Below are 16,562 nucleotides of genomic sequence, written 5' to 3' on the forward strand. Positions count from 1 at the left end.
TGAAGGTCGCATGAGGCGACTCAGCGCCATTAGAAGTTGTGAAACAGGGAGCCAGAATAGTACATAATGTTTGGGGTTGAACTGTCACTCAAAGTGCCTCTGGCCAATCAGAGCGTGTCTTTTCGAGGACTTGCCTGCATGTCGCTATCATTCACTAGCTGGGGGGGGGGGGGGGGGGGGGACTGGGCACCTGGCATAAGGGGTAAACAAACAAACATACAAAGGCTTTGTGGGCTTGTATCTGCAGTTTGGGTGTGACTCCTGGGCCACAGTAGCCTGTGATTGGGCTACCAGGCCGGTATTCAGATGATAGACAAGCCTTTCTGTTTTAAAGTTAATGTTGTTGTTATTGTTTAGTTTAACTTAACAGTGACATGATGCTATTGTGCAGGTTCTGTGCTACCTGCTGTTCCTCCAGTCCAGGCAAGATGAGTGGTCCCTCCCCCCCTCCCTCGCATCCATCATTCACCACCAAGATGACATGCACACACACACGCTCACACAAAGGAAATCGTCTCCTTATCGTGTGTTTCTCAAACATACCTGCTCGCTCTCCTTGGGCTAAATCAGCACCATCGGCTAGGATTTTTGCTTACTTTCTCCTCTTCGTTCTGTGGAGTATGGATTCGTACCTTAACTCACCACGGAACCTCCACCAAATAGAGTCGGAGAATTATGTTCGAGAACAGAAGGAGTCCCACAACGCCTTCTACCTGCATGACGGGACCGAGCGCAAACATCTTGGTTTCGGTACAGCTACTATCTACTCCACGTTAACATCAAACCCGGATCGGAAGAATAAACCCCTCTCTGGCAAGTTTGATAGAAGGACATTGATCTTCCTTTACCTGCTACGATCGGGAGATGTACCACAAAACCCTGGTCCAAACACTACCAGGCAAGCAGATGCCAGTTTGGCCAGGGATCAGCCGATCCCACCCCAAGCTAATGTTGCTAACGCTACCGCGACAACAACAACAATGGATCCTCAGATCACGACTCATCCTCAAATCCCTGTCAAACCCAGCTACATCGGGACGCCAGGGAAGGAAACATTTTGTCCGACCGAGGGACAAAACGCTGCAGAGTACGAGGTTCCAGGGACCCCCGCAGCACCTTCACGGCTAACCGATGAACTCCAAGTGATCAACGCAGCCGTCCGCAGTCGTCCACAAATCCTGCAAATCCCTGTCAAACCCAGCTACATCGGGACGCGACGTAAGGAAACATTGAGTCCGACCGAGGGACACAACGAGGCCGGGAGTGGAGATCCAGAGTGTCCCACGGCAGAACACGGTAAGATTCACTTTTTGACCTTCTCAGAGACCAAGCTTGATGACTCAACAACAGACTCTTAAATTGAAATAGAAAACTATTCAGTAATCAGGAATGATAGAAATAGGTGTGGAGGTAGAGTTTGCATGTACAGTATATGTAGGCCTACTAATAGCACTGAATACAGACCTCCCCATCAGAGTGATTCTATGATTTGCTTGAGGAGTTCTTAGCAAAGTTGGATGGTGAAGAAAAACATCTTATTGGGTCTTCAAATCGTTCAGTAAGCTTTGTGATCTGCACGGCCTCAGTCAGCTAATTACTAAACCCACTAGAATGAGGGTACACTTTCTCAAAACATCAAAGGACAAGTCCATAATCACCTTGAGTGGGGCTATTGTATGCGGTTTAATTGATCACCATATGATTTATTGTACCCGTACAAAACAAAAATCCAATGCTGGCTGTGACAAAACATTCTCAGCTAGAAACATAAAAACCTACTCTAGCGAAGCCTTTAATCACAAACTGGTGAATTTGGACTGGTCTGCTGAACTCAGGAGTACACAGGTCAAAGAAGCATGGCTGGGGTTTAAAACCAAATAGATATTCTAAATGCCATGGCTGCCATGAGAACCATCAGGGTCAAAGCACGCTCAGAGCATGGATAAATTCAAACATAATGAGGCCTATAAAACTGGGGGTAAAAAGAAAACTCTAAGATTAAAAAAGAGTATGACTAAACTCACCAAATGCTTCAACAATGACCTCCAAACCCACATTGGGAAACAACCAGGCAAACACCCAACACCAAATCTGACCCAAAAAAGCCTATACATGATAAAGTTGCCGAAAACATAAACAAACCACATGAGCTTGGAAGTTAGGACTACTGAAAAACCAACTAGGCTGCAGTCAGAAACTGAAAACCAAACACCACAACTGAACATCAACATTATATCGGATGACACTCTCATTACAGACAAATCACTTACAGGTGGCTGCGACTCGAAACTGGTAAAAGGACAAAGCCAAAGCCTACCCATACCTCCCCCTGACCTTGCTGGTGACAGCTTGATGAATGCAGGAAAAGGTGAGTTTTTTCTGTCTATCTAAAAGGCGCATAGCGGCAGTGAGCCGAACGTTTGCTGAGGCTACATGTTGGGGGACTCCTCTTGTATCCTATCACAGAAAATATATCATAATAATAACAATGAGATTTCTGTTTTAAAATGAAAAGGGAGGACATGTATTAAGACCAGACTTTGTGTAGGTTATTATGAAATAATATTGCTATAATAGTGCTAATTAAATTGGAAAACAGTAGTGGGCGGCACGTAAGACACAGTCGTTTTCTGCGTCTGCAGTAATGGAAAAAGTACTACATTTTTTACTTAAAGCCATACTGTGTAAGATGCCCAACTAGTGGTCATTAGCCCTATAGCAAACCGCGGTCGCGTCCGCGTCTTTCGGACGTTTTTCGTACCTTCAGACCCCCGCGTCTGCCTCCACCTCGCTGAGATCTATCTTTTAAGGGGTCCCTTGTTCCTGTGCGTTCAGTAATTCCAGAGATACGGACTCCTTCACCCTGCCTGGTAGGCGAAATTACCTAGAGAAGGGATGGTACAAACGGGCGACAACAAATATGGCTGCCATAGCGACCCCACTTCAAGATGCGCTGTGATTGGCCGGCAGTTGTATAACCCTCGCTGTGATTGGCCGGTAGTGTGATGACGCAATTTTGGCGCGAGATCCGGTCCACGGCAAGGATCTCAGTTTACATACAGAGAAGGCTTTACAGGCTGAAATTCACGGCGCGGATCTTCTAAAACTTTTGTGATTTAATAGTTAGGAGAATTTTAAGATTTGTTTTATAAAAAAAGTTACATAGTACAACTTTAAGTAAAAGTATCAATACTGCATTATATAAATACTCTGTTACATGTAAAAGTCAGTAATTATTTGCCGTGGTATCAGGATGTGATTGGCTACTTGGGTCTTTTATTTTTTTAACCTAAGCCTAGCTGAATTATCACCTGATCATCACTAAGGGGTTGCAACAACACACACACACACACACACACACACACACACACACACACACACACACACACACACACACACACACACACACACACACACACACAATGCTATGCACATATATTATATATCATTTGTAAAATACCCAGCATAGCATTTGGGAAGGCCCTAGCCTTCCTTACCCTATGAACAGGAGGAACATACATCTTATTCCCAAACTATGCACGTACCAGTTGTTCCACTACTATTCTTGTGGGGATGTACAGATGCAGAGAGATTTATTTTTTAAATCACATAATGACAATTTTCTGTGATATATTTATCTGATCAACCACTCTTTTTTTCTCTTGCAAACAGGACATTTTGTGATCCAGCACAGGGCGCGGTTGATTCAAAAGGTCACCGCAGTCATGCCTATAGTAGACAGTCTAGAAACCATGGTCCATCCTGAGCACTATGTTGGGATTCGAGCTGAGAAGACAAGCATGGACCAAATGAGGACAATGTACACCATGGTGCTAACTCCAGGTGGAAGAGCCGTTAGAGAAGCATTTTATGATGCCCTTAAACAACACCACCCTGACCTGTTGAAGAGCCTTGGTAAGATCAGATTCATTGCTATTGTTATTGTCTCCGCCAGGCCGGACAGCCAAAGTCGAGAGACTATGTTTTTGTTTTCATTTTCAGAATAGTTTTCAATTTAATTTCATAAGAGAATGGCCAGCACATTGTTGGGATTACCACAATACAACATTATACTGTATTAATACAAAAAACTGAGACACAAAATGAACTCACAAAAGGCAATTTAAAAAAGTTGTTAATTAAGGTTGTTCTCAAATCTATACTTCAAAACAACTAATTCTGTAGTAATGTGGCCCATTCAACTTAAGCATCAGTGTCAGCTCCACAGGCCAAAGTACACATTGGTTACGAGGCTAATGTGGTCTTTCTGCTGGCAAGATATGAACGTCACTCTCCCTAGATGATGACAGGAGTTCCATAGCATGAATGTCACTCACAGAGCTCATTTCATTATCCTCCTCTCAGGACCTGATCTTCCAGTAGAAGACTCAACTGAAATTCATGCAGAGGTCCCACCTTCTCGTCTGCAATGTAAAACCATTGGTGAGTTATGAAGGAATCTTGGTCAGAGTAAATATTACTTTTGTAATTGTATTAAACAAATGTCACCAGGACTTAATGACATCTTTATGGAATTGGATCAAATGTCACATGACAACATAAATATAATGCCACTTGACAGTTGAATTGTGCTGTTGGCGACAGTATTAATTAATTAAACATAAAATTGACTGTATACAGTAGCTCAGCAGCAGACACATGATACTCTTTTAACGTTACAATTACCAAGACCTCTGAGGACGACATTCACCCAAACATGCAATTATCAATGTTGTCTTTCCTTTTGTCTTTTAGAACCCCAACAACAACTCAAGGCTAAACTGAAGAAGAATCTTCTGTGTGTGTTTGAGTGGACAAAAGTAGGGAAGAAAACACATTTGAATCAGATTTTCACAGAGGTCTACATCACAAAGGGAGATAGTGGAGAGGTCAATAAACAACATGAGGTCAGACAGATTGAACTGGCATCCAGGAAACCACCCAGACCAGAAACACCAATCAAATTCAACGACATCTTTAAACCTTTACCTGGAGAAGGTGAGATCAGAACAGTGATGATGAAGGGAGTGGCCGGCATTGGGAAAACGGTCTTAACTCAGAAGTACATTCTGGACTGGGCAGAAAACCAAACCAACCAGGATATCGATTTCATGTTTCCATTCACTTTCCGAAAGCTGAATTTGGAGAAGAAGAAGAATCACAGCTTAATGGAACTTCTTCATCCATTCTTTGGTGAAACCACACAAGCAGTAATCAGCAGCCTTGACAAGTACAAAGTTTTGTTCATCTTTGATGGCCTTGATGAGTGGAGGTTTTCTCTAAACTTTGAGAACACGAAAATCTGGACTGATGTCGCAAAGCCAACGTCAGTGGACATTCTGCTAATAAACCTCATCAGGGGAAACCTGCTTCCCTCTGCTCGCATCTGGATAACCACACGCCCTGCAGCAGCCGGTCTGATCCCTTGTGATTTTGACAGGGTGACAGAGGTTAGAGGGTTCTCTGACCCTCAGAAGGAGCAGTACTTCATGAAGAGATTCAGTGATGAGAGCCAGGCCAGAACAATCATCTCACACATCGGGAAATCACGAAGCCTCAAGATCATGTGCCACATCCCAGTCTTCTGTTGGATCACTGCTAACGTTCTGGAGGACATGTTGAGTATAGAGGAGAATGTAGTGCTGCCAAAGACCCAGTGTGAGATGTACATCCACCTCATTGTGCTCCATTACATACAAAAAGAGGCCAAGTATCATGGCAGAACTCATGGTAAGTTTCATTCAAATCCAGATAAGGCCATTCGGTCTCTTGGAAAACTGGCTTTTAAACAGCTGCAGGAAGGCAACCTGATCTTCTACGAAGACGACCTGAATGAGTGTGGCATTGATATCAGAGATGCAGCAGTGTACTCAGGAGTGTTCACACAGATCTTTAAAGAGGAGCGTGGGATGTACAAGGACACAGTGTTCTGCTTTGTCCATCTGAGTGTTCAGGAGTTTCTAGCTGCTCTTTATGTCCTCCTCAAATACAAAGACACTGGTGTCAACCTACTGTCAACCCCTGTCCCGAGGCCTGTGTTCCGTGGTCTGTTTAGAGATAAATCCAACTTAAATGACTTACACCAGACGGCTGTAGACAATGCCATGCAGAGTCCAAATGGACACCTTGACTTGTTCCTCCGTTTCCTGTTAGGCCTCTCATTGGAGTCCAATCGGGTGTTCTTAAAAAGACTGTTGAAACATCCAGGAAAAAGATCACAGACCAACCAGGAAACAGTTTCGTACATCAAGGAGAAGATCAGGGAGAATCCCTCTGCTGAGAGAACAATCAATCTGTTCCACTGTCTGAATGAGCTGAATGATCACTCTCTAGAAGAGGAGATCCAACAGTACCTGAAGTCAGGAAGTCTCTCCACAGCCAAGCTCTCTCCTGCTCAGTGGTCAGCACTGGTCTTCGTGTTGCTGTCATCAGATAAGGAGCTGGACGTGTTTGACCTGAAGAAATACCAAGCTTCAGATGAGGCTCTTCTGGGGCTGCTGCCATTGGTCAAAGCCGCAAATAGAGCTCTGTAAGTGAACTGATACCTGGATACATTTAACATAAAAAGTAATATTTATATCACATGAAATGAAATACATGATTTTATAACTTATTTGTTTTCAGGCTGAGTGGCTGTAACCTATCAGAGAGATGCTGTGAGGGATTATCATCGGTCATCAGTTCCTCCAGCCTGATGGAATTGGACCTCAGTAAAAACAATCTACAGGATTTGGGAATCCAGCAACTCTCTGTCGGACTGGGGAGTCCACACTGTTTACTGGAGATCCTCAGGTCAGTATTCCTGAACAGTTTCAACCAATTTAAATTCTGGAGCATTTGCATATGTGTAAACATTTAAAAAAAAAAAAAAAAAGTCATGATAAGGTTGTGGCCGGTAGCTGTAAAAATCATTATATAGAGTTCAAAACATGGGAAAAAAGCTGCAGCTTATAGTCTGGCAATCACGGTATTTAGTAGGCATAAGTGACCTATTTTTTTTTCTGTGTAAACATCAGTTTGAGGAGAAATCCCTTAAAACCATGCAGTAGAACTCTCCTTAAAATAGTTTCCAAGAAAGGTAAGACTTTGTGATTTGTTGTGATGGGGATTTTCAGAACACAATCACAACACAAAAGAAAAGCAAAGAAACATCCTAACATGACTAACAGGCCATTTTGACCGATTTTGAGATCGCAAAGTGCAATAACTCTTCCCATGAAGGTCTCAGAAATGTCCCCTTCCTGACTTTTCCTAAATACTCAAGATATATGTTCTCATTTTTTTCCCCTTCTGAAACGTTTCCTAAGTATGAAATAATATACGATTACACCACTCTGACTGCATTTATCAGTCAAATTGACGGGTAAATTCTCTCCTCCCCTGCTGCCAGTGGGGGTTCTATTAGGGGAGGAGGTGTTGCTCTCCTGGGAAAAAAGGGAGAGAATTTACATGTCAATTTGATTGATCAATGCAGTCAGAGTGGAAGTAATTTTGTTTCATTCACCCGAGTGTTATGTGGTTCATCCAGTTGAGTAAACTAGCAAAATACTCCTCCCAGGACTCCGCGGAGAAAAAGTCTTGATTCCACAGAGAACAATCCTGATTCTGCGGAATTCTGCGGAGAACATTTCTTGATTCTGTGGACATTAAAAAACAACCTAAAATGACCAGTTATTGAGCTAAAAATTATAGTTCTAATAATCAAGGTAAAACCCTTCATGAAATAGCTACAATTAATTGTAATTAGTGGTTAGAATAATCGAATATTCGATTAATCATTTTTGAGAATAAAAATCTAATATTAAGTATTATTTTTTAATTGTTATTGTTTTTAATAATTACTTTCTGTTGCAAAGACTATATTGTCATCCAAACCATGCCCATAGTAACCACATTTTAGAGGATAGCCTACCTTGATCCACTAAATATATAATTCACAACTTTTAATATGTTATTTGTATGACCCTAAGGATCATAAAAAACCTTGAACCATTACTATTGCAATTTCTTTTGGGTCAGGCCCTTTTTTAGCTTAGATTGACTGGCCTATAAGCTATTCCCCCAGGCTCTGTATGAGGTGGCCACTGGCCAGACCATGTACAGATTGTTTTATAATAGTAGTAATGACTACTCCCGCCGCTCTGCTGCCACTCGCGACTGTTATTCCGTGGCCGTCAGAAGAGTCCGCGAATGGCCGAGAAATCCGCGGGTGGTCGCGAGTTCCGCGATAAATTCTGTGGTCGCGGAATCGCAGATTCCTGGGGGGACTAGGAAAAATAGAGAATCTGTCATCCAGAAGTGGGAAGTTAATGTTATCAGTCTTACATGGAAAGGGTTAACAGTGATGGGCAAGCTACTTGGAAAATGTAGTAAGGTAAGCTACAAGCTACTCTTGATGAAATATAGCTTAAGCTACAACGAAGCTACCCACAGAAAATGTAGCAAAGCAAGCTACAAGCTACACGGCAAAGTAGCTTACTACAACAAAGTTACTTTTTTTTTATCAACTTCATGATCAAGTACAACTTTCCACCTAACAAATAGGCAGGCAAAACATTTTTCAGTTCGATTGATTATTATAAAACTGGAAACAAGCCCTCATGTATGGCTTTTTGTGTCATCCTTTCATTTACTTAAATTAAATGTGTACCTTTTTAGGCTGTGACCCCCTCAAAAAATCCTATTTGAACTGGGGACCCCACCCTGACAAGCAATTGGAACTAGAAAAGAAAATTTCTAAGACATTTTAAGTGTGCCTGCAGCTCGCTAAGTGTGTGCAACCTTGTGTAGCGGTTGGTGTTAGCATTAGCGTTAGATTTTTTTTGGTGTTAGCATTAACGTTAGATTAGCGTTAGATTTTTTTAACATTAGCATTTTTTGCATTAGCTTTAACATTATCGACTGTACGACAAACGGTTCATGAGATATATAGGCACTTCCTGTTTGGCAAAGGGCACTTCCTATTTGGCGCAGGAAGCACCAATTAAGCTTAAGGACTCTTAATCAAGTCATATGACGCCATCCGTGCGTCTGTATGACAAACGGTTCATGAGAGGGCACTTCCTGTTACAGAAAAGGCGGGGCTTAATCAATTACAGCTCATCCCTATTGGCCGGAAAAAGATCAAATTTGTTCGTGCATTTTAAAGTTTAAATCACGTTGCTAGGCAAAATTATGGCAGAGTTATGTGGCACCAAAGTTTCTGTTTTTTTTCCCGGGTCTCCCATTCAAAGTCAATGGGGGTTTTTGCGCGTAGTTTTTTACGAATTACGTTGCCATGGTAACGCGGATCGGAAAGAAAAGTAATAGCACACCATTCCCGGCCGAGCCGCACATTTTGATATATATATTGCGGGGGTGGCGTAAATCGTGCGGCAGTTATTACGTGCCAAAATTTCCCCCATTCTAAGTCAATGGGGTTTTTTGGCGTCCTTTTTTGCGAATTACGTTGTAATAGTAACACGGATCGGAAAGAAAAGTAATAGCACACCATTCCCGGCCAAGCCGCACGTTTTGATGTATAAATTGCGGCGGTGGTGTAAATCGTGCGGCAGTTATTACGGCTCCAAATTTGTGGGATCATTATTAACTAGAAAAGAAAATTTCGACGAAATTTTAAGTGTGCCTGCAGCTCGCTAAGTGTGAGCAACCTTGTGTAGCGGTTGATGTTAGCATTAGCGTTAGATTTTTTTTGTGTTAGCATTAACGTTAGATTAGGGTTAGATTTTATAACATTAGCATTTTTTGCATTAGCTTTAACATTATTGTCTGTACGACAAATGGTTCATGAGATATAGAGGCACTTCCTGTTTGGAGAAGGGCACTTCCTGTTTGTCGAAGGAAGCACCAATTAAGGTTAAGGACTCTTAATCAAGTCATAAGACACCACCCACGCGTCTGTACGACAAACGGTTAATGAGATATAGGGTCACTTCCTGTTTGGTGAGGGGCACTTACTGTTTGGCCAAATAGGCCCCAATTAAGGTTAAAGATTCTTAATCAAGTCATATGGCACCACCCACGCGTCTGTACGACAAACGGTTGATGAGATATAGGGTCACTTCCTGTTTGGTGAGGGGCACTTCCTGTTTGGCGAAATAGCCCCCAATTAAGGTTAAGGACTCTTAATCAAGTCATTTGACGCCACCAACAAGTCTCTACGACAAACGCTTGATGAGATATAGGGTCACTCCCTGTTTGGTGAGGGGCACTTCCTGTTTGGCGAAATAGGCCCCGATTAAGGTTAATCAAGTCATATGACACCACCAACGTGTCTGTACGACAAACGGTTCATGAGATGTAGAGGCACTTCCTGTTTGGCGAAGGGCACTTCCCGTTACAGAGGGGGCGGGGCTTAATCAATTACAGCTCATCCCTATTGGCCGGAAAAAGACCAAAGTTGTGTGCATTTTAAATTTTAAATCACGTTGCTAGGCAAAAGTATGGCAGAGTTATGTGGCGCCAAAGTTTCTGGGTTTTTTTCGGAGTCCCCCATTCAAAGTCAATGGGGGGTTTTGCGCGTAGTTTTTTACGAATCAGGTTGCCATGGTAACGCGGATCGGAAAGAAAAGTAATAGCACAACATTCCCGGCCGAGCCGCACGTTTTGATGTATATATTGCGGCCGTGGCGTAAATCGTGCGGCAGTTATTACGTGCCGAAATTTGCGGGAAGAATATTATTACTAGAAAAGAACATTTCTAAGAAATTTTAAGTGTGCCTGCAGCTCGCTAAGTGTGTGCAACCTATCATTAGCTTTAACATTAGCCACCCACCCACCGACTTTGAGACCAGTAACGTGTTGGGAACTGGAGACATGGCTGTTTAAAGCCCAGCCAATAGGAAGGCAGAGGGGGCGGGGCTTAAGCAATTACAGATGATTCCTATTGGCCATGCAAGAACACACGGCAAGTTTTGAGACAGTACCATGCTGCAAACTGGAGATAGAGCTGTTTAAAGCTCAGCCAATAGGAAGATATGGGCGGGGCTTAAGAGGGGACAGGGCTTAAGTAATAAGTCCCTATTGGCCGTTTAAGTCCAGACACCAAATTTCAAGACGGTACCATGCTGTGAACTGGAGTAATGGCTGTTTAAAGCCCAGCCAATAGGAATACAGAGGGGGCGGGGCTTAATCAATTACAGCTCATCCTTATTGGCCGGAAAACACCAAAGTTGTGTGTGCATTTTAAAGTTTAAATGACGTTGCTAGGCAAAAGTATGGCAGAGTTACGTGGTGCCAAAGTTTCTGTTTTTTTTTTCGAGTCCCCCATTCAAAGTCAATGGGGGTTTTTGCGCCTAGTTTTTTACGAATTACGTTGCCATGGTAACGCAGATCGGAAGGAAAAGTAATAGCACACCATTCCCGGCCGAGCCGCACATTTTGATGTATATATTGCGTGGGTGGCGTAAATCCTGCGGAAGTTATTACGTGCCGAAATTTCCCCCATTCTAAGTCAATGGGGTTTTTTGGCGTAGTTTTTTGCGAATTACGTTGCAATAGTAACGCGGATCGGAAAGAAAAGTAATAGCACACCATTCCCGGCCGAGCCGCACATTTTGATGTATATATTGCGGCGGTGGCGTAAATCGTGCGGCAGTTATTACGTGCCGAAATTTGCAAGGAAATTAATTACGTACTTAACTAGAAAATGTGCAATTTGGGAAATTGCGAGTGTGGTTGCTCGCCCCGCCCCCCTCCCACGAGTTTTGCAAGACGATTATGTTGTCACGTCGCTCCCGAGATCGTTTGTGTTTCGTTTTGAGAGGGTTGTTCCCCCTGAAAAACGCGTTTTGGCCTGAAACGGTTACGTTTTGTGCGTTTGTGGCGCCCCCTAAGGGTCGAAGTGGAAATGCTTTTGGGGATTTGTTGAATATCCCACCCGCAACTTGTGGTTAAAATTTGGTGTTGACTGGATGTTTCGTTTATGATTTATGGCTATTTTTGGCAAAACGGGCCCCTCTCGCTAACTTTGGAAGCGAGTTCCGGACGAACGGTATGGACTATCGAAATATCGCTTGAATATGTTTATCGCGTGGGTTCAGAGATCTTGTGTACCGATTTTTGTGACATTTGGAGAAAGTATGTAGGAAAAGGAGCAAAAAGTGTGTTTTGAAGAAAATTCAAAATGGCGGAAAATCTATCCTGACGCAAATGGGCGTGGCCTATATAGGGAGATGCGTCATGACCCAAGGAATCCAGGGAAAAAATAATTTTAATTTTCCGACCTACGGTTCAAGAGTTATAAAAACAAAACGTAAAGTGAGCTGTTATAGCGCCACCATGAGGCCGAATGATGTAATTATTTTTCAGTAAATCCTTGCCTGCATTATGAACCTCCTCTCCAAGTTTTGAAACTGTAGCCCCAATGGTTTGTGAGAGAAAAATAATTCAATGTGAGTTTTTGTGATTCCCATTATAAGTCAATGGGGAAAATTAATTCACTAATAAATTAATATCAATTAAACGATACAACCTTTCTCTTAGCAAAATGATAGCACACGATTCCCGATGAAGCCGGTCGATTTGACATATGGCGCGAGTGTGTGGCGCAAAAACTGTGGGCCGTGAAACGCGCCGAAAAAAAAGTTTATCTAGAAGAAGAATAAAGAAATAAAGAATAGTTTCCCTAGAACTATAGTGTGTTGCCCTGTAAGGGCAACCACACTAACTAGAAAAGAAAATTTCTAAGACATTTTAAGTGTGCCTGCAGCTCGCTAAGTCTGTGCAACCTTGTGTAGCGGTTGGTGTTAGCATTAGCGTTACATTTACGCGTCTGTACGACAAACGGTTCACGAGGTAAAGGGTCACTTCCTGTTTGGTGAGGGGCACTTCCTGTTTGGCGAAATAGAGATTTTTGAGATAAAAAAAAAAAAAATTGAGATAAAAAAAAAAAAATTGAGAAAAAAAACTTTTGAGAAAAAAAAATTTTGAGAAAAAAAAATTGAGAAAAAAAAAGTTTTTTGAGAAAAAAAAAATTTGAGAAAAAAAGTTTTTTGAGGAAAAAAAAATTGAGAAAAAAAAAATGTTTGAGAAAAAAAAGTTTTTGAGAAAAAAAATTGAGAAAAAAAATTTTTTTGAGAAAAAAAAAATTTGAGAGAAAAAAAAAATGAGAAAAAAAAATTTTTAGGAAAAAAAAAATTTTGAGAAAAAAAAGTTTTTGAGAGAAAAAAAGTTTTTTGAGAAAAAAACTTTTTGAGAAAAAAAAAATGTATGACACCAGCCACAACTCTGTACGATAAACGGTTCATGAGATGTAGAGGCACTTCCTGTTTGGCAAAGGGCACTTCCTGTTATAGAGGGGGCGGGGCTTAATCAATTACAGCTCATCCCTATTGGCGGGAAAAAGACCAAAGTTGTGTGTGCATTTTAAAGTTTAAATCACGTTGCTAGGCAAAAGTATGGCAGAGTTATGTGGCGCCAAAGTTTCTGTTTTTTTTTCGGAGTCCCCCATTCAAAGTCAATGGGGGTTTTTGCGCGTCGTTTTTTGCGAATTACGTTGCCATGGTAATGCGGATCGGAAAGAAAAGTAATAGCACACCATTCCCGGCCGAGCCGCACGTTTTGATGTATATATTGCGGCGGTGGCGTAAATCGTTCGGCAGTTATTACGTGCCGAAATTTGCAAGAACATTACCGATTTACTGACTTACTGACTTAAGTATGGCGGGATTACAATAAGTGTTTTGCCATTGCATTGCATGGCAGGCACACTTAATTAAGTATGGCGGATTACAATAAGTGTTTTGCCATTGCATTGCATGGCAGGCACACTTAACTAGAAAAGAAAAAAAAATCTAAGAAATTTTAAGTGTGCCTGCAGCTCGCTAAGTGTGTGCAACCTTGTATAGCAGTTGGTGTTAGCATTAGCATCCTTGTATAGCAGTTGGTGTTAGCATTAGCATTTTGCATTAACATTAACATCATTATTCAAATTTTTTACATCTGCACTTTTATCATTAGCTTTAACATTAACATTTGTATTAGCATTAGCATTAGCATTTGTTAGCATTAGCATTTGTTAGCATTAGCATGTATTAGCATTAGCGTGTGTTAGCATTAGCATTTGTTACCGTTAGCATTTGTTAGCATTAGCATGTGTTAGCATTAGCATTTGTTAGCATTAGCATTTGTGTTAGCATTAGCATATGTTAGCATTAGCATGTGTTAGGGATGTTCCTAGCGACTAATTTCACTGACGTGTACACGACAATTTTGTAACCGAATACTCGGATAAACGAAAATTAATTGATGAATTCATTTATTGACATTAACACGCAGAAAATAGCCAAAATTTTGCACATTTCAATCTATTAGGCTAAACCTCATTTGAACAAGATATCAAGAGTATATGAAAGCCTTTTAATAATGTTTATACTATTGGAATCTGCTCCAAAATAATTAATTACATCACCAGTGGCAGTGAGTGAGAGACGTAACCCTAAGTAGGTCAATTACCAATTAACAGCGCAGCGCAGCTCAGCGCACCGCAGCTGGACTGACTGGCCTCGTCTCGTCTGGTGAAGCGACCTGTTCATCTCTGTTACGTTAAACAATTGTTTATGGCATTCGCAGCCAACTTATGATTGAGACTACTTTCTCCATGTTCTCACCTCAAAATGGATTATTCTTCAGATGAGCGGATCACACTGATGCAGCAGGCAATAGCCTACTGGAGCCGAGGTAACGAGCCGAGGTAACGGTGATTCACATCCAGTCGCCTTTATTGGATTTGATTTCTCCATCACATCACTCAGACAAACTTTACATCGTAGCAAGTTTTAACAGTAGCCTAATGAATGATGAATGATGCTGCAGCTGCTCAATCACTCAATGTAGGCCTATACTCATGTTTAAGCAGCAGAAAGACAGACAGACAGACAGCTGCTGCTGCTGCTGCCGCTGAATGCTGCTGTCAGCGTGGTGCACCCGCTCTGGGTCATTGTGACCACTTATACCAGTGTGACAGTCAGGCTCCGCAAATCACCCATGGTAATTCTTAAGTTGCTTATTTTACTTATTAAAGCAAACTTTTATTATTAAGAAATGACATTAATATGGGTGCAAGATGCAAATTTTGAATAAAGTTCATATCTCAACAATTAAAAATATATTTAATAGATTAAACAAATTTTATTTACAAACCGAATAGTGGGATCAGCCCCGTGTAATCGGATAATCGAATAATCGCGCACATCCCTAGCATGTGTTAGCATTAGCATTTGTTAGCATTATCATGTGTTAGCATTAGCATTTGTGTTAGCATTAGCATATGTTAGCATTAGCATTAGCATGTGTTAGCATTAGCATTTGTTACCATTAGCATTTGTTAGCATTAGCATGTGTTAGCATTAGCATTTGTTAGCATTAGCATTTTTCTTAGCATTAGCATATGTTAACATTAGCATTTGTTAGCATTAGCATGTGTTAGCATTTGTTAACATTAGCATGTGTTATCATTTGTTAACATTAGCATGTGTTATCATTAGCATTTGTGTTAGCATTAGCATTTGTGTTAGCATTAGCATATGTTAGCATTAGCATTTGTTAGCATTAGCATTTTGGTTAGCATTACCATATGTTAGCATTAGCATTAGCATTTGTTAGCATTAGCATGTGTTAGCATTAGCATTTGTTAGCATTTGCAAGTTTTAGCATTAGCATTTGTTAGCATTAGCATGTGTTAGAATTAGCATCTGTTAACATTAGCATTTGTTAGCATTAGCATTAGCATTTGTTAGCATTAGCAAGTGTTAACATTAGCATTTGTTAGCATTGGCATTAGCATTTGTTAGCATTAGCATGTGTTAACGTTAGCATTTGTTAGCATTAGCATTAACATTTTTAGCATTAGCATTTGTCAGCATTAGCAAGTGTTATTATTAGCATTTGTTAGCATTAGCATTAGCATGTGTTAGCATTAGAATTAGCATTCGTTAGCATTAGCATTTGTTAACATTAGCATGTGTTAGCATTAGCATTTGTTAGCATTTGCAAGTTTTAGCATTAGCATTTGTTAGCATTAGCATGTGTTAACATTAGCATGTGTTAGCATTAGCATTTGTTAGCATTAGCATTTGTTAGCATTAGCATTAGTGTTTAGCCGTTGGGACTGTGGGACCACCCACCGAGTTTGAGACCAGTAACGTTTTGGGAAGTGGAGACATGGCTGTTTAAAGCCCAGCCAATAGGAATGCAGAGGGGCGGGGCTTAAGCAATTAAAGATAATTCCTATTTGCCATGTAAGTACACACAGCGAGTTTCGAGACGGTACCATGCTGCAAACTGGAGATATAGCTGTTTAAAGCTAAACCAATAGGAAGATAGGGGCGGGGCTTAAGAGGGGGCGGGGCTTAAAGGACAACTTTGTTTTTTTAACATAAGGGTTCATATTTTAGTATATAATTAGTTATTCTACAAGTCGAGTGCTAAATTGTTTCCATTTATTGCTTTCGCTTGTTTTTACCGTTTTTACCGGACACCTGGTGGCCGATTGGGGCATGCGAGCAGGCTGCTAATACTGTATGTTTATAGATTACATACCAGCAAAATCTTTACTATCATTC

General features: G+C 41.2%; 1 protein-coding gene across 1 annotated transcript in view; it reads left to right on the plus strand.

Moving 5' to 3' along the window:
* Positions 1-980: 980 nt before the first annotated feature.
* LOC308280769 (NACHT, LRR and PYD domains-containing protein 3-like) overlaps positions 981-16,562 on the plus strand; it is a gene marked incomplete at both ends in the record, with an annotated part of 60,801 nt that continues 45,219 nt past the window's right edge. Inside the window, 4 exons of the mRNA XM_080755088.1 lie at positions 981-1,296; positions 3,673-3,915; positions 4,756-6,529; positions 6,625-6,792. Coding sequence (XP_080611214.1) covers positions 981-1,296; positions 3,673-3,915; positions 4,756-6,529; positions 6,625-6,792 — 2,501 coding nt within the window. The remainder of the gene's footprint in view (positions 1,297-3,672; positions 3,916-4,755; positions 6,530-6,624; positions 6,793-16,562) is intronic.

Source organism: Nannobrachium achirus, assembly GCF_963921795.1.
Source record: "Nannobrachium achirus genome assembly, contig: SCAFFOLD_230, whole genome shotgun sequence".
NCBI classification, from domain to species: domain Eukaryota; kingdom Metazoa; phylum Chordata; class Actinopteri; order Myctophiformes; family Myctophidae; genus Nannobrachium; species Nannobrachium achirus.